We start from the raw sequence: 23711 nt of genomic DNA, 5'->3' as shown, positions 1-23711 counted from the left end.
CTTGCAAATTATTCAAAAGTCACGTGGTGCTCCGAAACAGTCTACAATCACATATTCTCCTGGAGTCGTCTATGACTAAGTGTATGGACCATACATAAATGTGTGATTTTGAGTGGCACGTGAAGGTGCGTCAGAGGACTATGGAATCATTACTCAATTTGACCAAAAAAAAGGTAATCTGATCAAGAGATTGCAATCCAAAATAGTTTCCCATAAAAGGAGTGTACCAACTCTCGAACAGGACCCCACACAAACTCCCCAACAGCTTCACCCTCACGCTTCTCTCTTTCTCTCTCCTCTCATAGTCTACAAACCCCCCCCCCCCCCACACACACACACACACACTCTCTCCTTCCCCCCCTCTCTCACTACTCTCTCTCTACATCTCCATCTCACCGTTGCGAACCTAAAAATTCGATTCTCAATTTCGATACCCACAACCGTGTATTCCTCTGAATCTCCCTTTAATGGGAGACCCCAACGAGAATCCAAAACTTCCCCCGGGTTGCCGATTCTACCCCTCGGAGGAACAACTCCTCTGCTACTACCTCACACACAAAAACAACACCAGCAATGATCGCCGATTGGAATTGTTCGGTGACGTGATTAACGAAGTGGATCTTTACAATTACAACCCGTTCGATCTGCCCGATTCGACGTGCTTCCGGTTCGGGCAAGGGGGGAGGAAGAGGCACTGGTACTGTTACGTGGCGGCTAGGGTTTTGAGTAGCGGTGGTGGGGGGAGGAGGAGGGCGGGGGGAGGGTACTGGAAGAGGAGGGGAGGGGTTAGGGATGTGGTGGGTGGGAAGAAGGTCGTGGTGGGGACGAGGAGGAGCTTTGTGTTCTACTTGGGGGGTGATGAGAAGAAGAACAACGCTGTCCGCACGGACTGGGTTATGTACGAGTATGCCCTAGTTGGTACTCATAAGGTAGATTCTTTTCTATTCCATTATATTCTGTTGTTGTATTGGGAAACGTAACGATATCGGTGATAGAAACATATAACGGATGGCATATCTGACAATTGGGCGATACATAGGTAAGTAATAGTCTCAGGGTTTTATTCCCTTCTCTTCTCGTTTTGTTGTTGTTGTCCTTGTTGATGATGTTAGGCACGGTATTGTGAAATGAAACGGTATTGGTGATAGGGGCATATAACAGCTGATATATATCAGGCAGCATCGGCCGATACATGGGTAAATAAGGGCTTCAGGGTTTTAAATCGCGGTATAGTGAAACATAATGGAATTGGTGATACGGCCATGTATTGGCTGATATTGGACAGTATCGTCCAATGTTTGATATTAGCATGTGAAACCCTGGTGGTTGTTTTAGCTTTTTAGATACCCGTGTTTGTGATATGTGCTGTGTGCATTGGGGGACGGATTTAGAATTCTGTCTTTGAGGGGCGAAGACATAGGTAAGAAAGTGTCCTAAATTAGTGCTATTGATATGATTTAAAGATCGTGTGTGACTCAGAATTCTGATCAACCTAAAACTAGATAGGTAAATGGATCAATTGATTTGATACCTTTTTGCCCATCATGAATGCCTAATTATGAAATGTAACATTTTCGTTGCAATTAGGTACCAACAGTTGGGTGCAAACCCTTATATTATAAGTTTGGGATTGGCTTCGAATCTGACTATAATAGAGGGGTCCCTGAGAATTTAGGGAGTGTGGTCGCCCCTCCATGCCCACCTTGGATCCATCAGTGTTATGTTTATGGGTTGTGATTTGGTTAGACAACGTTGGAGTGCGATGTTGAGAGGCTTGGATGTTTAATGAGGGAGAGCGGAAGTTGAAGAGTGAATATGAATTCTACAACTATTCACATGGGTATGTAGTTGGATTAACAAGTAGAGAGGAGTAAGATTGATTGCTTGTGTGAATTTTTATTGACCAAACAAGTACTGGTACCATTGGCCAATGCAATCCATTGACATGGGGTATATGCCAGGGCATCATAAGTAAACTTTCTTGATTCTTGAAATGTAGTTCTAGGAAGGGCTTTTCTTTTGTTGGGAGACATATCTGAGAACGTGGTAGATTGAGTTGTGTACGAGTACTATAACCTAATCTATTGTGGAACCTTCTAAAAGTGTAAAATACCCGGCACCTTGGAATCATAGACAAGAATATGGATTCAGACACGTCACACCACGATTAAGTTATGGGGACATAGACAGCGCGGCACACGACGAAAACATTACTAAGTACAACTATTTTCAATCGCTATTATTCTCAATTTTGTATCACTAACACCAAAAATTAATGGAAACCAACACTACATAACACAAGAACGAAAACTAGCATTGCTTTTGCATGATTAAGAGATGAACCATCACAAGCTCAAGTTATTAGTTTGTCATAACTTTCGACCATTAATTAAGCATTTTATGTAAGAGCATTTTATGTAAGAAGTGACACCATCCTGGGAGTTCTGCATGCCCGAGACTCCGACAAGGATTTGGCCTCCACTTAGGGTGTCAGACATTGGATCTTCAGGCAAGGGTATGAGCATTGGCAGACGTAGAAAATTGCATTAGAGGAGGTGAATATCGACTACAATGGCGAAATTTCTCATAAGTAAAATGGCAGTGAACTTCACTCATCGTTTTTTAGTTGATGTTCTAATTTTTTTCATTTGACTTAGAAAAGAAAACCTTACGGTTATTTCTAACCTTGTACACATGAAAGAGTGTGCGGTGGTCGAAATGAGGTTGTGAAAATTATCGCTCTGAGGAAAACCTAATAAGCATTCACATTCGGAGAATATAGTGTAATTTTACATGTGTGTTATGCTAATTTTATGGGTATAATAATAGACAAGGGTACAAAAATAATTCTGGGGGCAGCCCCCACAGGCCCCTCTTTTGGTCTGCCCTAGGGTATACCATGGTACACGATCTTGGGTTGAGTTCTACCCAAGAGCTTTTGGGGTTGAGTTCTACCCAGGATCGTGTAACAGAGGTATGTGTCCTGGCGCTTTTTGTGGGACATTCACCTAGAAAACGTTGTTAGTACTCGCTTTGCTTTGGGCTGCTTAGGGCCACTTTTTAAAACATTGGCTTGCACGCATGTATATGTTTGTGAACATGTATGTGTTTGGATTTAGTTGGATAATCATAGATTTAGTTATATTTTGATTGCAATATGCAGATAAACTAGGAATGCGCATCAGTTGTTATTTACTGTTAAACGCTTAAATAACTAATCTTAACAGTCTTTATGGTAGTGTTGTGACATGACTTGCTGATTTATTATGTAGAAGGAGATGTTGCTGTATGAAATGTTGCTTTTGAAAGGCTTTGCTTGTGCATATTGGAATATTTTATGGTGCTTATCATGGAAAACAATCCATGACAAAGGGTTAGAGTATTTTATTTTATAACTTGGTAATTAAAATGTTATAAAAGTAAAAGCAGAATTAATTTTCCTGAAACTCAAGTTTATTGTTGAAAAATATTTTGAAATGGTATTCAGAAGTTTAAAAGGTGTGGTAGCATACTTATGTTCAGCAGGGCATGATAGAAATAAAAAGGAAATAAACTGGAAGAAAAATTTGGTGTGGGAGGGAGGGGTATATTTTTGTGGACTTGTATCATTTGGTGGTATTTAATCTCAAACTTAACTCTGTTTCAGGATTCTTTCTTCTTGTGCCGAGTATTTGTCAGATCTTGCTCTCGAAATAATGGTTCGGAGCATGTTGTCAGTTCATGCGGTGAAGGAAGTGTTGCCACTGTACGTCACATAGGCATTCAGCACAATGGAGCCATCACCTCTGGCATTGGTGAAGGTATTGTGCATGATGACGACTCTGTTGATAAGAACAATGAGGTTTTGACAGGAAGTGTTGGTGCTGGTGTGGCAGGGGCCCTTTCCAGTGTTCAAGTTCCCCCGAGCATACAGCCAGATGAGCCGGTATTTCACTTAAATCACTTTTCAATTTTGGTTCGAGCAGTTGTGAAAAGTTTTCATTAAATTTCTACACTGAACATAATTTGATTCCATGTGTTAGTAAACATTTGAGGGCCTAGTGGCCTGCTGTTTCTGCGGAGCTGATTCTGAACACTCTAGATATTCAGAACACCATACCCTATAATTTGAGATGTCTTCTTTTTTCGGATTTCTCTCAACTTTTTTGTGTCATGACTCGTGGTGTAATATGTACAGGTGACAGCATCTGGGCTTACCAGTGGTGCTTCCGTGTTTATTGGCTGTTTTGCTGCTCATCTCTTGAGGTCCATTCTAGAAGAAGACTATATAGAATTGGATGATCTTGCATGCCCACTTTCAGATATTGATATCACATGATATACATTGGACTATTGGAGTAATTGGCTCCAGAGAGACGTGGATGTAAATTTTGTAGTCAGCATAATCAGAAGTCTGGAATACATCAGAAGGTTAAAAACAACCAAAAATTTGTTCAGAAAATTAACTGAAGAATCAGAAGTCTGGAATACATCAGACGGTTAAAAACAACCAAAAATTTGTTCAGAAAATTAACTGAAGAATCAGAAGTCTGGAATACATCAGACGGTTAAAAACAACCAAAAACTTGTTCAGAAAATTAACTGAAGCAACCATACCTGTCAATAATGATATTGACCCTGTCAATAATGATATTGACAAAAATGGTGCAGCAGCATGACTCAGTCCATCAAGGTAGTGTTTGGCCCAAGTTGTTTTAAACAATTTGTGTTGTTGATCTCCATCAAGAATGTTGTTTATATCTACTCTGTTTTTGGAATGCAGACTTTTCTTGTGTCTTACAGAAGGCATTTGATTTTATTCGGAATGGAGGATAGGTGGGGAGGTAGCAAGTCGAATAGAACCAAGCTGTATCGGCAACTTCACTTGGCTTGATCGTACTTCCACCATTCTGTTGGTGGTGGAGTTTCTGGATCAACCATCTTTGCATTTATGTAGCGAGACCTTTCTCTCTTAGGCCTGCTTTGAGTTTGCTTTCTTGAAGTTCCGAGCTGTAGGAGGTTTCAAAACCTATTTATGTGTTTGTGGATGTTAACTAGATCTGGGTATCTATTGCCTATGGTATTATTGATGGTACTTAATTAGTAAACCGTCTTTTCACTGTTCGTTATTTGCTTAATTCATTAACCAGATCTTGGTATCTAATGCTCATCATCTACTTTCTGCAGTAATTTGTCAATTTGCTTATGATAGCAAATATTCTGTATAACATAACAATATTTTATTCTCGGGTTTCTTTAGTTTTAGGATGACATTCTTCTTTGTGGTCTCGTATAAGTTGAATGACTCTGGGCCTGAGACTAGGGATAGATGTTTGGACTTAACGTGGAGCTATTTCTTTACCTTGAAATACCGGATGTGTTTTATTTGTGGAATAGCTAAAAATTTGTTGAGATCCTTGGGCAACACTATTTGTGGAATAGATGTTTTGAGTTATGTGCACGCAAACTTTCGAACTTATTTGTTTCTAATTTCTGGGTTTAGAGTAGTAAGGTTAAGGTATCTCTAAGCTTGTAATCTGGGATGCCAGTTTAATGCCAAGTTTTATGATCCATGATAACTTGGGGTCTTGAGATTATCCTGATGTTAGTTTGCTTACTGTTAGTGAATTTGAAACCTATTTTGCCCTTTGCAGCTAGAAGTCAAGAATCTGACTGTTACCTTAAAATTTGCACGATCTAAATTTTAGATTGAAAGTGGGTTGATGTAATTTTGTGTTTAGAGGCTTATTGTTTGTGTCAAAGGCGGATATTCAGAATTGAGTCGTATGTTTCTGTGGGTTCATAATCTGTTTTGCAGAAATTTCGGAACTATTAAATCCGTTGAACCAGATAAACCCCAATTTCCGTGGGTTTTGTAGAGTTACTTAGCTTGGGTATTTAATGAACAGGTTTGACAAAATCTCTGTATATGGCTTCTTTGATTTCTCAATAAAGAGAAATATGACCAACTGTTCAATTTTATGTACGGTATCAGTATCATTTTGTTGAAACAGAGCAGTTGTATCCACTGCACATTTCTGAAGGACATTTCTCAGCTTCGTAATTTCGCTTTTTATCTCTACTTTTTTTTTAAACCCAAATTTCTTGTTAGAAATCATTGACAGGTGTATCCTGTATGCAGTAATGGTTGTGCAAGGCTTTAATTGATGGGAATATATATGCAATATGGGCGTGGTTGACTAAATCTTGGTGGATGGTGGTGGTGGTTTGTTGTGTGAATTGGTGTGAATTGAATTCTACATTTGCAGCAGGGAGCAGGAAAGTGGTGCGAAATGGTTTCCCCATGACTGTGACCCAGCCCAGATGAGCTGAATTAAGAATTGGTTTCCCAAGGCATGATTAGATTAGATGTTTGGTCTTTTGGTGATAATAATTGGGTGTACCTGCCCTAATTTTTCTTCTCCTTGAGATTTTTCCTCTCCAAGAATCTGGTCTGGTGTCACTACACAAGTTATAAACTCTGTAAAGCTTCCTACCCTCATTTTCTTTACTTTGGAGTAAAACTCTCTCTCTCTCTCTCTCTCTCTCTCTCTCTCTCTCTCATGTGTGAATGTGTGTGTTCTTTTATTCTCTCTCCCTCTGCATTAGAAACTCGGTAGAGCTTCCAACCCTCATGAGTCATTTCCTTCGGATTGAAGTCAGTGTGTGTGATTTCTTTGATTCTCTCTCCCACCACGTTAGAACTTCAACACTTCATCGTGTTGTGTTGGAATCATTTCCTTGCACAATCCATTCCCTTCCCATTTCGGATGGAGAAAAATTATTTTAGGTTGGCGCAGCGGTAGTCACCTGACAATCAATGACCACATAATGTGTTTTGTTCAGAGTTTGGTTCTCACAAACATGTTACCAATTATGAAGTCAGACCAGTCCATATAAGATTTTGTCCTAAATAGTCATGGCAACTCATTCAAACGGTGAATTTACGCAATAACCTATTTATTTATTAGGTCGTATACTGGAGTTATAAAAGAAACTGAGTATACCAAGTTAATAGTTGGTACCTATTGGTCCTCCCAAGGTTTATACAAGGAACAAAATAAACTCATTTTCTTTTGGTTTTCTTTGAAGTTTCAACGGCCATCTCTCTCTCTCTCTCTCTCTCTCTCTCTCATGCGTTGAAACATTCATGTTTGTATCGATAACCTGGCAATCCCATGTGCATATATATATTTGCGGTTCTTGCAATTTCTATATACTTTTATTTACTCCTATTATTACACGTGTTTTAATTGAGGTGGGCCATCTCAATCCTTTGTGCCATAGTATAAAGGGAGGGCCAGGCATTAAAACTTAGCTTGACCAGATTTCAGTCACCGACTCACCAGACTCCTTACCTTTCAAAGGGGAGAAACCATTTGCCAATTTATGGGTCCACCATTGGCCTCAGTTGGCAACCACCACCACAACCCTTGTTTTGGTTACCTCAATTTTCCTGTATTAATACTCCAACAATTGCTAACTCATAAAGCCTTTAAGGTTAAGCAGATTGATTGGTAGGTTTGCTTGCCAAAAAATTGATTTAGGTTCGATTTTTGGAGTCGGGCTGCAGTAAAATAATTTCTTGTGAAGTCCCTAGTCTCAGTGTGGATAGCCTACATTTGACTGGACCAGAGAAAGAATTCGTTGAGATGTACGTAAGTTGGTTCAAACACTCCTGACCGCTGAGAGAGAACTCATAATAGCTTTTACCCCTTTTCCCTTATGTTTCAATGGTAAAGGTTATCTAAGGTGATACCTTGGAAAAAATAAACCAATAACAAAATATGTTTCGCGCACGTCGATTAATCACCTTTAATTCGGTGTTAAAGGTAAGTCATCTACGCTAAAACTAGAAATTTCACAAGAAACTCTCGTGGACTCGCCCAAAGGATTATTCTGACTTTTCACAGCATACAAACATATTTTACCTATTATTTTATGCATAAGATATTCATGTCAAGATTGTGTAATAATCTCTCTCACTTCTTTTGGGATTTGTACTAAAAAATCTATGGAGACTTGTTATTTTAATTACCTTATAGAAATGGTAGCAAATTCTGGAAACAGATTAGTTATTCAATCTTTACTTTCATATTCGGCAGAGGTCAACAAGGACAACAAATCCTTATTAAACCCATCCAAATTTTCTAATGTATACAAGTCAAAGTTAGCAATTTAGCCTCTTTAAAATTAATTTTCTCAAAATCTAAATAGAAAAATTAATTGGCTTTCCGATCAAAATTTCTACATCCGTCACTAATGACATCCACTTCTTGCAGTTGTATGAAGATTAATTCCCGTCACTCAAACCCTCTACCACAACGCTTGGACAAATAATACTTCGATTTCTTAGCACACTTCCATTCGTTCAATATAGTTATCATTATCTAAGACATGTCATGGGTGACATTAGAAGCAATGAATCATGCAAATTTCTTAATGGTTCCTTGTGGTCAAGACTTACCCATGTACATTTTTCCTTTGTTAATTATTCTAATAAAGCGGGTATTACGTAAGTTATTCATTTCAAATAGGTCCAATTTGGAGAAATTGAAAGCTTTGTTGCCTGGTGGCCTAAATTAAACATTTAAAACAAGGCAAAGGAAAGGGGAAAAGGAAGGCCCAGATAGGACCAAAATGACTCAAGGAAAAGGAGAGATTATTCAGTGCCCTTGGGACACCGTTTGTGAGGTGTCCCAAACATCTCCCATCACATATTATTGTGGGGTCCTCACATTTGATCTCGAACCCAACAAAAATGTGTGGTTGAGGAGAGGTTTGGGGGGCAGTGCCCAAGGGGATATTGAATAATTTTTTCAAAGAAAATAGGTCCCACAACCGAGATGAATGACATTAGTTTAGAGACATAGGCGAAAGTATACAAATTCGAACACCGACGTATTTGGAACTTCCCAATGCACATGGGTTCAACACGGCAGTTGTATAGCCCTTGAGCTCATACCAATCAATTCGTTTTGAACACATCTGTATTCGAATCTGTGTACTTTTAGTATGTATGGTAGCATTTTTGCAGTAATTATTGCTAGTTAGGGGTGATATTAGTTAGGGGTGATATCAAAAGGTAAAGTTGGACCTTTAAAACTTGCACGAATCTTTATTTATAAGTAGACCAAGTCTAGATATTCACACCTCTTTTTCATTTTAAAATCATAGCTTGATATGTCCAACTACCCTAACTGGTGTACAATAATCATCATCACCCAAACTCAAAAGCATCTGTATTTTAGTGGTCCTATTCCACTATTTCTAGAGGGATAAATCTCAACCGTGTGATCTGGAATCAGTCAGAAATAGACTGTCAAGATTGTACAAAAGGGTTGTTGTTGCTTACCTGTTGAAAGAGAATTTGTTTGGGGCAACTTCTGGTTTTTGGTTTTTTGTATGAGGGAAAAAAACAAGTTTAAAAAATTTGAAAATAATTTTGTGAGGAATTTTTTGATTTTTTTTCTAAAAAACATCCATAATTGATTTAAATCCTCCCCGTGATAACTTCTTCTTTTTTTTAAATTCTTCATGGCACGCCGTCGTTGTCTATAGAAAAAACGATACAATCTAAAACCTATTTCCTACTTTTTGTAGCTTCGGCTTTGATTGAGAAAAATAACTTGGATAAATAAAAATATAGGTCGAAAGCATTTATTTCGATACTTTATAACTTTCCCATTTAGCAGATTCAATTATTTTTAACATAATTTAAATTGCACCAAATTTTTGGAAAGTAAGATAATCTATCGGAAGGATAAGGAGGTGCCACGTGTACTTATGCATCATCTTTGCAAAATAATCACTCTCTCAAGCTGTAGGTTATCTGTCCACAAAGTCAGAAGACAGTCAGAAATAGGAAAGGGAAATTTACCCTTGAGGATAAATTACACTTACACCCTTTGGTTTCTGATAGATTTAAACACTATAAAAGCACCATATATTTTGATGAACTTCTTTTATTAGTAAATTAAACAAATTAAACACGAAGTAGAGGACATAGCATACAATCCTCAGCAATATTGCTTTCAAAATTAGCCTATGAGTTTTTCACCTTTGCTTTAGACGTTTGTGAATTCCTCTCCATAGTATAGCTATTTTTTTTTTCGCCTTTTACTTGGCCCATCAATTTCACACTCTTTTCTCCTTCAAGTATTTTGAGTTTTCGGTCCTCCACCTTTAAATATCTCCACCTGTCTACCATGAGAGGAGAGGAGTGGAAAAAGATTCCATGGTAGGCTACGGAAGGTGTTTCAAGAGGTAAGTTTTTGTTTAAAACAATGATGTTTTGTAGGCATTTAAGATAGATTTGAGGCAAAAAAAAAAATACCAACAGACCCACCTTCTCATTAGTTCTAAAGGACTTCCTAAACGGTCTCACTCTTAAGTATTGTTTGATAAAACTGAAAACTGAAAAATTAAGTACTTAAAGATGAATGCTTAATTTTTTAAAATGAAAAGTTGTTTGATAAACATATTAAGTACTAAATTAACACAAACGGTAAGTTAATTTTAGTTTGTTTTAGTTTTAGTGGTTGCCTTTTAAGTTTACCAATGGTTACCATATATTTTTGTGGTTGCAATGGAGTGGTGATTGTAGTGGCGGTGTTGGGGAAGTGGTGGCGAGAGTGGGATGGGAGTGATGGTGGTGTATTGGTGATGGTGGAAGTGGTGGTTATCAAACCTACTTAGAGCTCGTTCCAGAACGTGAATAAGAACTTATTTTTTGTTCAATAATAAGGCTTGTTCCACAAAAATAAGAAGAAGGTACTTATTTTTTCAAAATTTATATATGTACTAATGGGCGCCGGGGAGGGAAATCGTACCGATGGTCGCGCCGGGCCGTCTCCGGCCACAGGACGACCGATCCGAGCCATCCAAAAATTCTAAAAAGAAAAACCAAGGGGGCTTTCGCGAGAATCAACAGCATCCGAGGTGTGTAGGATGCTTGATCCGAGCACCCCTTTTCGTGTATATGGTTTCACACGAAAAGGGGTGCTCGGATCAAGCACCCTACACATCTCGGATGCCGTTGATTCCCGCACATGCCCCCTCGATTTTTTTTTTAGAATTTTTGGACTGCTCGGATCGGCCGGAGAAGGCCTGATGCGGCCGTGGGTACGATTTCCCTCATCGGCGCCCATTACTCATAGCACAACTCTCCCTCCTTCTCTCTCTAAATCCCTCTCTTTCTCTGTCTACCTGGGTTAATCCGTAATTTTCCAGATTACTGTCCTTTAATCCCCCACCCCATCCCCATTTTCCTCTCATTCTCATCTCATTTCCATACCGCCCCACCCCATCTCTCTCTACCATTTGCTCTTGAGTTTTGTCTATCTTCTTTCCTTTTCTAGAGAGAGAGATAAAAGTTAGAGCTTTGGATTTTTCTTGATCGTTTCTGGGTTTTTCAGGTCTTGACTGCAGATCCATCCTCCAATCTCCTCTCACTCGGCTGTACGTTCTCAAATCAGTAATTTTATTTTTCTGATGATAAAAATTAGAGCTTTAGATTTTTCAGGTCTCTTTTCTCTTTTTGGGTATCTGGTTTTATCTTCAAGATATACGTTTTTCTGGATGTTTGGTATTTTGCCTTTCAATCTGTGGTTATCTTCTTTCCTCTTTTGAGTCCTGGGTTGTATTAGAAAAAGCCGATTTTGCAATGAAACTATCTGTTATCTCATCAAAGATGATATCTTTTTTGGTTCGAGATTATTATTTTGACCCCAGCTCATATTATTTCTGGGAATTTCTGTGCCTGTGGTTATGTGTTTGATTTTCTTGTGATTTAGGGATGGAAAAGATGTGTTGATCAATGCCTAAATCTTTGTGTTGAATTGCTAGTTTTGTGCGATTCTGTTGGTGGGTTTGGTTGAGCTTCATTTTCTGTTTTCTTTGGCTTAAAGGTTGGATGTTGGGAACTCAATGGGTTATTGGTGGTGATTAATTGTGGTTGTGGACTTGCCAACCTAACTGCAGTTTAACAGATTTGAGTTCAAAGGCACCCACGATAGATATAGAGTTATATGTGCATACAAAGATTACACCTATGGTTGTAATAAAACTTGGTATAATAGTACTTATTGGACTTTGTTTGATTTGTTTGATTTACCAGACAAATTCTGAGAGATATATGATTTTGTAGTGAAAGGATTAGCAGTATGGTAATACCGTATGTACTAACTACAAATTACCGTTGTGTCTAGGTTGTGTAGGCTTGGCTTTCCGGTGGTAACGTAATCTTTCCACTTAATGTTGCATTCACATGCTGGAAATGACTTTCCGCGGGATTTGTAATCCAATCTCATGTCTAATCGGGCCAATTTAATGTGTCCATATGGCATAAAGCAGTGTCCTTTGATGACATTTTTAGCTGAAATAGTTGAGAAGATGATGAGATTGTGTATATGTGGGAGTGGAATGGCAAAGCTAAATTTTGGAGGTTTTGTTGTGCTATTGCAAGATGTACTATTGTTTGGAGGTTTTTAGTCGCTTGATATGTTCATTCTTTCATCCCCTTGCCTTTAACCTTCTGTTCTTATGCTATTCTGGTAGACTTAATTTCAGAGATATCTGTAATTTTCCGTACAAGTGGTTGTGATTCTTATATATAGGAGATCTCATGCTTTTTTTGAAGCCAAATCTCCTCTTAAATCAATTCAAGTTTCCTCTCTCAATACTTATTAAGTTGGAAGGAGAGTGTCAGTATTTGTTAGATTGTTAAATCCATTGTTTGGTTGTTTGTAGTAGAACTTATTGATAGGCTTGCGGTGTTTCTCTTCCATCTGCCAACCTTTCAAATCCATTTGCATCAGACGGCATTATTTAATATGTTCCTGGCATTCTGATTCTGATCACCAAAGTTTTAAGACGCAATTCTCTTTTTAATTGCTTGTTATTTTCATTGCTGCAGATCTGCTAGAGTAAGAAGTCCTGTTTTCGTTTGAACATTTATTGGAATAGGCAATAATTTGTGTACACATTGCATCATAGCTCTAATGCAAGGGCAGAGGAGCGCTATAGGTTCTTTGCCTGAAACCATAGGCTTTGATCAGGGATCTTCATCAAGTGAAGCAGCTATGGATCAACAGCTATGCTGGAATAATATGCAGAATCCTGCACATAACATGTTACCAGACTTTATCACCTCTACAAATGACCCCGCTAGTGCTTATCTGAGTCAAGGACATACCTTAAGCGGATGGAACGTAGGTGAACCCAGTTCTCGTGTCACTTTGAACCATGTGAGTCACAATAACGAGCGAAAAACAGAACATGTAGCTGGTTCCGCCCCAGAAGAACGTCCATATGAGCTGGCAAGTACACTTTTGCTAAACAGTGTCAATGTGAACCGTATAAGCAATCAGATCCCAAATGCGCCCTTCTTTGTGCAAAGTTCCAACAATGGTATTGCTCAGGATCTTAATGCGAGTGCAGGATTTCTAGGACATGGTGATGACGATGATTGTCAAATCATGGAGTCTAACAATGCATACAAGTCCGACATATTGGAAAATGCTCGGTTTCAATCTGCAAGTAGTTCTTCGCATCCTTTTGGGATGCCTACTGGAAGTGGTGGGTATTTGGCAGGAGAAAGTGATGGAAGGCCAAGTTCTTCACTGGAGGGTCGTCGATTATCTTGTAAAAGGAAGGCCATGGAAGGAAATCCTGGGCAATCTTCTATGAGTGGAAATTCTACCTACTTTCAGCCATCAGACAGAAGTCCTCTTTGGAATGGTGTTCCTGGTCGATATAATTCTGGAACCAGCTTAAGTATCTCTACCCCATCACCAAATGTGCCCGTAGAAATTCTGGGTGGTGGAGGAGCTTCTTCTGGAAATCCTCTCTCTTTGAGTATGACTGGAAATGGTGAAAATCCCCATAGAAATTACCGCGTGAGGATAAATGCTTCACGCCGACAAGATTCTGTACCCGCTGCTGTATTTCCCACTGCGAGCACTGTTCTGCACTCTAATGTCTCGTCACAGCAGCAATCATCAAGACTTCTTCCCATTGGGAATTCTTTCGACAACACAAATCCTCAAATGCAATCGGGTGTTGTGCATGTTCCTCCTCCATTGCGACGAACTTCACAATCATCTAGATGGAGCAGTGGTTCTAGCTCTAGAGCTGGAGAGAGAGATGCTATGCTACATGAGGAACCTAACTCAATTACCATGCCAAGAAACATTTCCGAACATCCTATTTTTGTACCCCCACATGAAGTTAGAAATTCCCCTCAAAATTCAGGTAGTTGGAATTTAACAGGTGGAAACATAAGTATTGCTGGAAATGTTGCTTCTTCTTCTCGGACTGGTTCAAGTTCAGGTGTCCATCCATTACCAGGTCCCAGTTGGGTTCCTCATCGTAATCCTCCAAGGTACCCACGGAGGTTACAAGAATTGGTCCGTAGATCACTGTTATCTTCTGCTGGTTCTGAGTCTGTAGACCCCAGCAGCAGTAATTCTGCAGTACAACTTGGTTCCTCCTCACGAGAAATGGCACTTTCATCCGGAAATGGTAACCAGGGACATCATCTGTCTCACTCAAGGTCTTCGTTGTCCTTGCATAGACAACTTGATGGTGCTCTTGGGGTTCCTTACTCATTGCGAACTTTGGCTGCTGCCGGTGAAGGGAGAAGCAGGCTTGTATCTGAGGTTTGTTCTATATGAACTATCGTCCACCTATAAATTTTTGAGACTGAATGTTGTGTTCTATGTTTCGTGGCATCCGTTTATCGGTTTTTGAAACACTGAGTATGAAGAGGAAGAAACTTTCTTGATTTATGTTGCATGATGGCATGATCAAATTTTCTGCGTTTATCAAAATTATACCATCGATATTCTAATCGGAAACAATTTAATTGTTGCCATTTAGGGGCAGTTGTACTCCAGTTACTTCTGGTCATATGTGCGACTTGCATCTTCAGCATTATCACATTGGAAATTAATGGTTTTGGCTCTATTGGTCTCTTGACATGCTCTCCTGGACAAGCCATAAGAATAGCATGTGCACTTTTTTGTTTTGAATGTTTTGGGTTTTGTACTGATTATTTGGTAGTTGCAGAAATCCATGCTCTCCTATGATAGCTTTTTACCTAAGCTAAACCAAACCAAACCAAACCAAACCGAGCCTTGGGTCTCAATCATCTGGGGTCGGCTTTACCTAAGCTAAACCTGAATGGAAAATTTATTGAAGCCAGAAACTTGATTCCTGGGGCCTAATTTTTTTTTTTTTTGGGCCCATGCCTTTTCCTGCTGTCAGTAATAGATATTGGGCTCGCAAAAGAGAATTGAACTTCATAGTGCTTCTTTAGGACTGTTTACAAATCTGGCTGATTACTTATGGCTACTGGTTATGATTCTAGCGTTGTATTAACTTATGATTCATTATGTTGCACCTTATGAGTGTTTCAACTATGACAAGTACCACATTTATGGAGGTCTTCCAAATTGTAAATGTACTTCTATCAGTGGCATCTTTTATTATATCTTGTGAAGGGAAGTTCTGTTGTGAAGGAAATTATTGACCAGTTCTCAAGGAAAAGAAAATTTACTCAAAAATCATTGATGGTTTCGGTTGTGAGATAATCAATTTTATGTTGTGGTTTAGGTGAAATATGGAAAAGATATCATTGTGTAGTATATGTTTCCTGTGATGACTTAGTTGTTTAAATTGATGTTTGGCAATGCTCCATGAAAATGTGAGCTAACTTGATTTTTTGTGGAACAGATCCGCAGTGTATTGGATCTCATGCGTCGGGGTGAGGACTTGCGATTTGAGGTTAGAATTTTGCCATTATTAGTGTGCACACTCTTTACCATGGACATGCAAAGGAAATAAACATTCACTTCTCAATTTTTGATTCTTCTGTGAATAATCCTTAAGTGGTGACTGGTGGTTAATGACCCGAAAAACTAGCAAAGGGGTCAAGACCTTTATTTTTGCCAACGATAAGAATTGAACTTCTCACGTATGTAATGACAGATCTTCCACCGTTATGTTTCTAGTTTGCAACAGCTTTGACCAAATCATATGATTTTGCAATTAACCAGCTTTTGTGAATCTGATGATCGTAGTCTAGCCAGCTCATGCTTAATGTTAAAGTCGATAGAATAAAAAAAAAAAGCGTGAAATGTCGGTAAGGCCTCCGGATTAGTTTGTTACCCGGTAGAGTCATTGGCTAGGATACACTGAACTTTCTCAAGTTTACGGGAATGCCCACGTCAGACACTGGATGCTCGGGTGAGGGTGTAGGATATGTATCTGATGCCCATACCCAATTAAGACTCTTGGATTTTCTAGTCTTTCATGAAAAAGAAGCTCATATCAGCCTGGAAAGGAAAAGAACATATTCCAACCTTGTGGATGGGAAATTGTAATCATATATTTTACTTTAATCTCATTTGATTCCATCTGCATTTCTAAACAAATGTAACAGATTGCTCAAGAATGTTACGATACATACAGCACACTCGCCATACTCATTTAGTTTAGGTGATTGAATAATAAATACTGCCCACATTTTTTCCAAACACATTGAGCTGCTGTTCGTTATCATGTTGAGTTGAAGGTGATTGTATAATTAACTAAGGAGTGAATTTTTTTTTTCCATCTCTTCTATTTCATTATCATCTGACATTCAATGGGTACTGTTTGTATTAGGATGTTATGATCCTTGATCAGTCTGTCTTTTTTGGGATGCCCGATATTCATGATCGGCACAGGGATATGCGGCTTGATGTCGACAACATGTCTTATGAGGTAAAAGATGCAAAGACTTTATTGCCATTTTTTCCTCGTGGTTTGTGCTAAGTATTGTGTCTCTAACTTAAATTTACTGGGTTTCCAGGAGTTATTGGCATTGGAAGAGCGTATTGGAAATGTGAGCACGGGTTTGAGCGAAGATTTCATAGTAAATCGTCTGAAGCAGCGGAAGTACTTTTCAATCGCTATGAGTGCACATTTGGAGGTGGAACCATGCTGTGTATGTCAGGTATTGATCCATTGTTTCCTAAATTGTTTCTTTTGCCCCAGCACATAATGGTTGGATTACGCTCTCTCCTTTCTCCAATTTGGGATTGCGCATAATGCATGTCCAGTTCAAAAAGCCAAAGCACAGGTTGTTAACTTGTTTCCAGAAACAGTTTTCCGAAATATTTTTCAGAACCTAAGCACGCATCGTTTTCTTACTGTACTTATCCATATACTGTAAATTCTTTTGGTAATATGAAAATTGAAAGAATCTGGAAAACAAGTTTCCAATTCCGTCAACCAAACAAAAGTTTTCTGTGAAATTGATTATGACATTATGTTACAGTTAACCAAACACATTCCAAAACTTGTTAAATGTTCCAAATCTCTCTGTATTATGGTCACCAGTACTTTCTGAAAGAGGGGATAAAGGAGCAATGGTGAAAATCTCATTGAATTTTTGTGGACTTTACATCCTTGTGAAAAGTTTGAATTCAGACTGGTGGATGATGCCAAGTGAACGTCTCCTTTAATCTTCCTTAAAAAGCATTAATACGTCGAACTAACTGTTCCAAGGCTTAACACTTTCGGGAAAGTTCCCTGGTGAAGAAGGACTGGTGTCAATACTGTCCTGCCGCATTTTCCTAAAAAAAAGCATATAACAGGCATTTTCCTTTGCTCTGGAAGTTCCAGAACGCCGTCTCTGGATTTCTAGTGAAGGAAACCACCCAAGACTACCACTGGAAAAGCTTGTTGTTTTGAATTTTCTGAGACTTGTTTGAAGCTTTTGTTCAGCCATTGTTCTTTCATGGTTTCAGGAGGAATACAAAGATGGAGAAGATATTGGGACACTAGAGTGTGGGCATGAGTTCCATTCTGGCTGCATTAAACAGTGGCTACTGCAAAAGAATCTGTGCCCTATTTGTAAAACAACTGCCCTGAACAAATGAGAAAGAAGACCAATTTTGTGAGGCTATTACCCCCCCTTCATGGGATGGACCTGATGGAATATTTCTGCCATGGCTCCGCCGCGCTGCTCAAAGTGATACACATTTATCTGTATTTCTCATTTGCTTAATTTTATGTTGATCCCTTTGTCAGACTTGCAATTATTGATAGAAAAATTGTAGCACTAGCTCTTTTCTTTTCTTTTTCTTGGGATTATTCAGATTCTTGATGGGCATAATTCAGATTAATATTTTTTGATTGCAATTTTCATTTGGATACTTAGAGGTACAAGCTTTCATAGCAGGATTTGCTGGTTTTAAATGTGTAGGTAGTGGATCTGGCTACGATGCCCTAGTCCGGTTTTGGGACATCCATGTCCCATTTTCCCTCAACCGTTGGAGTTTAGATTGTGGTCATATGTTGTGGTAAGTATAGCCATACGTTGTAAGTGTAAGTATAGATTTTGGCCATACATTGTGATAAGTATGATTGCGGTAAGTGTGATCATATATTGTGGTAAGCAAGGTGATGCAGGCTGATATTTTGATTATTCTAGAAATATAGGAATCTTAATTTATTATTTTGAGTTTAGCATTTTAGTAGGAATGTTATATTTTAGTCAAGATAATTTTGCTGTGTTTGGATTTGGATTTGAATTTTTTTTTGAAAAATAGTAAGGATAATAAGTGGAGAGAGATAGAGAGAGAAATGTTGAAAGCATGAGGAACCTATGAGGTATTTTTTGAAAAGCAAAGAGAACAAGACATTTATAAGTATTTAGTTTTCCTAATTTGATTTGATCTAGTTTTCCTATTTTGAATAAGTTTCTTGGTCAAGGAAAATTAGGATTGATTTTATTTCCTTGTGTTTATTTCCTTTTTAGATTTTAAGAAAAGCTAGGTTTAGGAATTCTATTAGTATAAATAAGGTTGTAAGCCTTAGGGCTAATGAGTTGTTTTATGAATTATTAATGAAAATTTGAGAAGTTTCTCAAAATCGTTTGTTCGTAGAGAAGTATCTCTAATTCAAACTTATTCGTGATTGTCCTTGTTGTGCGTTTTTCTATTTCAACAAGCCTCCTTGCATCAGTTGGTATCAGAGCTTAAGTTCGATTCCGGATCATGGCGCGACAAGGAGTTTGTTATGGTCGTTAGACTCGTTATGCTGTTGCTAAAGATGTGTATGAACGAAGTAAAGTTGAACGAGAAGCACGAATGAAGGCGCGGTTCCAACAACTTGAGCAGCGTGTGATGGATGCGATTGGTGTCCTAATCGATCCGGTGGCTGTCATGGCTGTTGGGGGAAACCCACTTCGCCATCGTCCGGTTCAATCTCGGTTTTCGAAAGAGGAGGAGGTTTCGGATGATGTTTCTATCACCAAACCTTTGGCTTGTAACCATTAGTCAACGGGAAGGACAAGGGTGGTCAAGGTTGTTAATCGTGATTCGCGACTTTGGGAATCTGGTTCAAAGATCAACTTTCTTGAGTTCTAAGGAGGTATGGCGCCAGAAAAAATCCTAGAGGTTGATGCTATTGGTGAGTGGCCCTTTACATCCAAAATTATTCTGGATCCATTAGTGGATTGGAATAAACCACCAATTTTTGACGAAGAACGGGTAAAAGAAATTATTGCAGAGGAAAATATTGTTCTAAGTGTCTGGAAATATTTCCCAAGCGAAAACAATTGTTGGTCTTGAACCTGGTGGTGTTAATGCGAGGTTTAGGTGCAACAAAGGATTATCTTCTACTTTGGTTGGTGAAAATATTAATCCGTCATATATGGAAGATCTCAGCGTAAAGTCCACCAATGAAATCAATGCAAAGTTCTTTTGCAAAATTCATGACAAGGACAAGTTATTAATCCTTTTGAAGACTACACTGGTGATACAAGGAAAATTTGTGGACCCTTTTTGGGAATTTGTGGAAGACTTAACAAATAAGAAATTGTGGTTTTTTTATTCTAAAGCATGAGAGTTGATTTTGTCTTCCGGTGAAGACCTAGTAGAATTATCTAAGGATATTGTTCCAGTTATTTTTGAAGACTGTTCTTTGAAATTTCGGTTCGAAAAAATTAATTTGAAATACAAGGTGGATGCAGACCAACAAAGGCAAACGCAAACGCAATTATTTGAAACAATCGAAACTCGAGGACGAGTTTCTTCAAGAGGGGAGGATGATGCAGGCTGAAATTTTGATTATTCTAGAAATATAGGAATCTTGATTTATTATTTTGAGTTTAGCATTTTAGTAGGAATGCTTTATTTAAGTCAAGATAATTTATTAAGTATTTTTTCTAATTTGATTTGATCTAGTTTTCCTATTTTGAATAGGTTTCTTGGTCAAGGAAAATTAGGATTGATTTTATTTTTCTATATTTATTTTCCTTTTTAGATTTTAAGAAAAGCTAGGTTTAGGAATTCTATTAGTATAAATAAGGTTGTAAACCTTAGGGCTAATGAGTTGTTTTATGAATTATTAATGAAAATTTGAGAAGTTTCTCAAAATCGTTTGTTCGTAGAGAGAGTATCTCTAGTTCAAATTTATTCGTGATTGTCTTTGTTGCGTGTTCTTCTATTTTAACACGCCTCCCTGCATCACACAAGGACAGAACCAGGATTTTACCATAGTAGTGGCGAAATATATATTAAAAAAATCTAGTGGTGGTGAGGCTATATAAGTTGGGCATAAATTTTTTTTTTACATATAATAATTACATTTTCTAAAATTCTTGTCGTGGCGGTCGCCGCCACTAGACCCTCCCGGTCCCATCCTTAGTGGTAAGTATAGCCATACATTATGGTAAGTGTGGACTGCGAAAAAATTATAAAACCAATTATTTTTGTGTGATTTTGATTTGATGGCTGAGATTTATTCATTTTTCAATCTAAAGGTTGACATTTTATGGGGCATTAAGCCCCAATACTGCTATGGGGCGTCACAGAAAAATTCGTAGCTAGGTGGTCATGCAAGTACTTCTTTTTATAAAGGCTGTAGTTATGGATGAGGAGAACTGTTGAGTGGTCCTTCAGCACTATTGTCATTTTTGCGTACCTCACACAAAGTTGGAGTAGAAGCAATTGGTTGCCCCCTAGCAACCCTTTTTGTTCAGCGGAGCGGGAAACGGGACCGTGGTGCGCTCACTATAAGGGTGAAACGGGGCCGTGGTGCACTTACGTGTAGTGCAGGGGTGCGTTACAAGTCTTGAATCTTAGCGGAGAGAGAAACGGGGCCTTGATTGTTGTGATTGCTTTTTGCCGTTGGGCTTTGACTGCAAAACCCGATCCGGTTTCTTGACTCATCCGGTTTCTTAACTCATACACGAACGACTCCTGATATTTTGTGCATTCAGGGGTGCATTACAAGTCTCGAATCTTAGCGGAGAGGGAAACGGGACCTTGATTGTTGTGATTGCTTCTTGCTGTCAGGCTTTGACTGCAAAAATCCAGTCCGATTTCTTGACTCATACATGAACTACTCTCGATATTCAGTGCGTTCAGATTTTAATTGCGAAAAACCGTATAAGACTTAACCGGTTTGAATAGATGTTGCCGGTTTTGCCGTCCTAAAACCGCTAGTGCGGGTGGGTGGAACTCAGTTCCTGGCCAGTTTGCTTTCGTCCAGTCCCGTCTAGTTTTTTTTTTTTTGTGTGGGTCCATTCCGATTTCACGACATTGATTGAAACCTTTAATCTTGTAGAGCATAAAAAATTTCAAGTTTATTGGTACCAATAAATGACCTAACAAAACACATTTATCTCGAAACAAATTGTTCCGGTTCAATATGCACAATATATTTGTTTTGACATAAATTTGTTCCAATAAATAATCGATCGGTATCCAATGAACTTGAATTTTTCTTGCCCGAAGAACTTGACGAATACTACCAGATGAATGGTTCCAATCGTTAGCTCGGGATGGTGTACCCATTTAGCAGGTGTTCTGGATTCTCAAAAAAAAAAAAATTTTGAAAAAGAAAGTAATTTCAAGCTCAAAAATTAAGTGTTTAATAGCCTGTTTCAGAACACCTTTTTAAAAAATAAGTACTTATTTCACATTTTCAAACTCAAAAATAATGCAAATGAAAAATAAATTTTTAATTTTTTTTGCATCGTATTAAAAATTTCAATAAGATCTTTCAAACAAGATCCATATTGTATATTTTTATATTTCAATAAATTTATCATTTTTGAGCTTGAAATTGTCTTTTTAAAAAATAAGTACTTATTTTGCGTTGCGGAACGGGGCCTAAGCAAATAATTTTTCAACCAATATGTATCTTATTTGATAGATCTTATTAAAATATTGTATGTAGTGCAAAAAAATTCAAAAAATTATTTTTTATTTTCATAACATTTAAATTTAAAAATTTTAAAATAATTAAGAAGGCATCCTGAAAACCCCCAAAAAACAGAGAAGGACTATTAGGGGCCAGGGCTACAAGGGGTAGGGCAAATTTTGCACGCAACTTTGCGGAGGTCTTTACTAAAGTAGTAGTAGTAGGAGTTCTCGTTTCAAAAAAGGTGACCTCGGGAATAGGTCTTAAATTTGTCTCTCTTCATGATCTCTGACTTTTGGGACAACGAAGGTGACGTCTCATGGGTACTCCTACGACTGCTAATCTCTTACTAGCATAATAATCTCTTTGACCTTTTTAAGTCTAGTAAGGAGTACTGTAGTACGAGTACGCCGTTTTAGTTGGAGGCCAACATAATCAATCCCAAGGAAAAATCATTCGGGGGCATCTCCAACTTATTTTTAAAAGTTCAAAATAGAAAATAGATGTGACATGTTAGAAATTTTTTTTGTAATTTATACACTTTTTCTTTTTCACTTTATGAGAGAATTTAAGAGGAACCCGTTTTACTTTTTATAAATTTTTGTCTCCAAAATGAGAGTATGGTCTATATGTTTGGAGAACCAAATGCAATTTAGAGACCCAAATGTCTAAAAAGTACGATGGGTCCCTCTTATATTCTCTCGTAAAGTGCAAAAAGTAAAAATAAATTACAAAATCTCCCTCCAATATATAACATCTATTCTCTATTTTGGACTTTAGAGATAGGTTGAAGATGCTCGATCAACCCAGACCAATCTCTATAATGCTTCAAAGTTTTATATTTGGAAAGATTCAGTGTCGTCATTGTTTTAGAAAGATGCTACATTCAATGTCATTATTCGAAACCAAATTTTCCAAAATGGAGATAAGGTCTCCATTTGTAATACTCAAAAATAAATTTAGAGATCAAATTTTTAAAAAGGACGATAAATCCCTTCAAGATTTTCTCCCATAAAGGTACAAAAAGTTAATAAAAATAATTGATAAATTATAAAAACTTCCCCCATTATAGATATTTAGAACATTATAGAGAATTGAAACAAAGGAAGTGAAATCCAACACTAACGCATCCGTGAGATTCACAATCTTTAGCATTACACTATTACTTTGGTAACTATCTCTAATGACTGTATCTTCGATATCATATGCTGAACTAATATTCATCATAGAGTACATCTCACTTGTCATTTACTTTATCAATGTGATGGTAACATATCACGTAATAATCAAAATGCAGTCACCGATAATGGGCCCCCTGCGTTATGGCTGTTGGACTTTGAACATTTGTGAATCGATTGCCCGTTATGGCTGTTGGACTTTGAACGTTTGTGAATCGATTTGACAGGAAACAAAAAACTAACATGTACTACCAATAGCAAAAGATTAGGGGTCATTTTGCAAACAAGGGGGAATCCCGAGCCGTTTCTGCAAAAACTTCTAGTCACATTTATGATTAAGGCGGGAGATAAATC

General features: G+C 38.0%; 2 protein-coding genes across 2 annotated transcripts; both read left to right on the top strand.

The window, feature by feature from the left end:
* Positions 1-328: 328 nt before the first annotated feature.
* Positions 329-5117, top strand: LOC131331233 (NAC domain-containing protein 68-like). The gene is made up of 3 exons (XM_058365117.1): positions 329-929; positions 3647-3925; positions 4178-5117. Exons 1-3 carry the CDS (start codon positions 468-470, stop codon positions 4316-4318), a joined length of 882 nt encoding a protein of 293 aa, XP_058221100.1. The 5' UTR covers positions 329-467; the 3' UTR covers positions 4319-5117.
* Positions 5118-11141: 6024 nt separating this feature from the next.
* LOC131331232 (probable E3 ubiquitin-protein ligase RHG1A) lies at positions 11142-18168 on the top strand. Its single transcript, XM_058365116.1, has 6 exons — positions 11142-11439; positions 12896-14639; positions 15715-15765; positions 16648-16746; positions 16835-16978; positions 17775-18168. Exons 2-6 carry the CDS (start codon positions 12981-12983, stop codon positions 17904-17906), a joined length of 2085 nt encoding a protein of 694 aa, XP_058221099.1. The 5' UTR covers positions 11142-11439; positions 12896-12980; the 3' UTR covers positions 17907-18168.
* The last annotated feature ends 5543 nt before the right edge of the window (positions 18169-23711 follow it).

This window comes from Rhododendron vialii, chromosome 6a (genome assembly GCF_030253575.1).
Source record: "Rhododendron vialii isolate Sample 1 chromosome 6a, ASM3025357v1".
NCBI lineage: Eukaryota > Viridiplantae > Streptophyta > Magnoliopsida > Ericales > Ericaceae > Rhododendron > Rhododendron vialii.
The sequence above is the reverse complement of the archived record's forward strand: the minus strand, read 5'-3'. Positions and strand labels throughout refer to the sequence as shown.

Coding starts and splice junctions, on each gene's coding strand:
- LOC131331233 (XM_058365117.1), top strand. CDS start 468: ATGGGAGACCCCAACGAGAATCCAAAACTTCCCCCGGGTTGCCGATTC. Junction 930..3,646: donor CCCTAGTTGGTACTCATAAG/GTAGATTCTTTT, acceptor ACTCTGTTTCAG/GATTCTTTCTTCTTGTGCCG. Junction 3,926..4,177: donor GCATACAGCCAGATGAGCCG/GTATTTCACTTA, acceptor TAATATGTACAG/GTGACAGCATCTGGGCTTAC.
- LOC131331232 (XM_058365116.1), top strand. CDS start 12,981: ATGCAAGGGCAGAGGAGCGCTATAGGTTCTTTGCCTGAAACCATAGGC. Junction 16,747..16,834: donor TCGACAACATGTCTTATGAG/GTAAAAGATGCA, acceptor CTGGGTTTCCAG/GAGTTATTGGCATTGGAAGA. Junction 16,979..17,774: donor AACCATGCTGTGTATGTCAG/GTATTGATCCAT, acceptor TCATGGTTTCAG/GAGGAATACAAAGATGGAGA.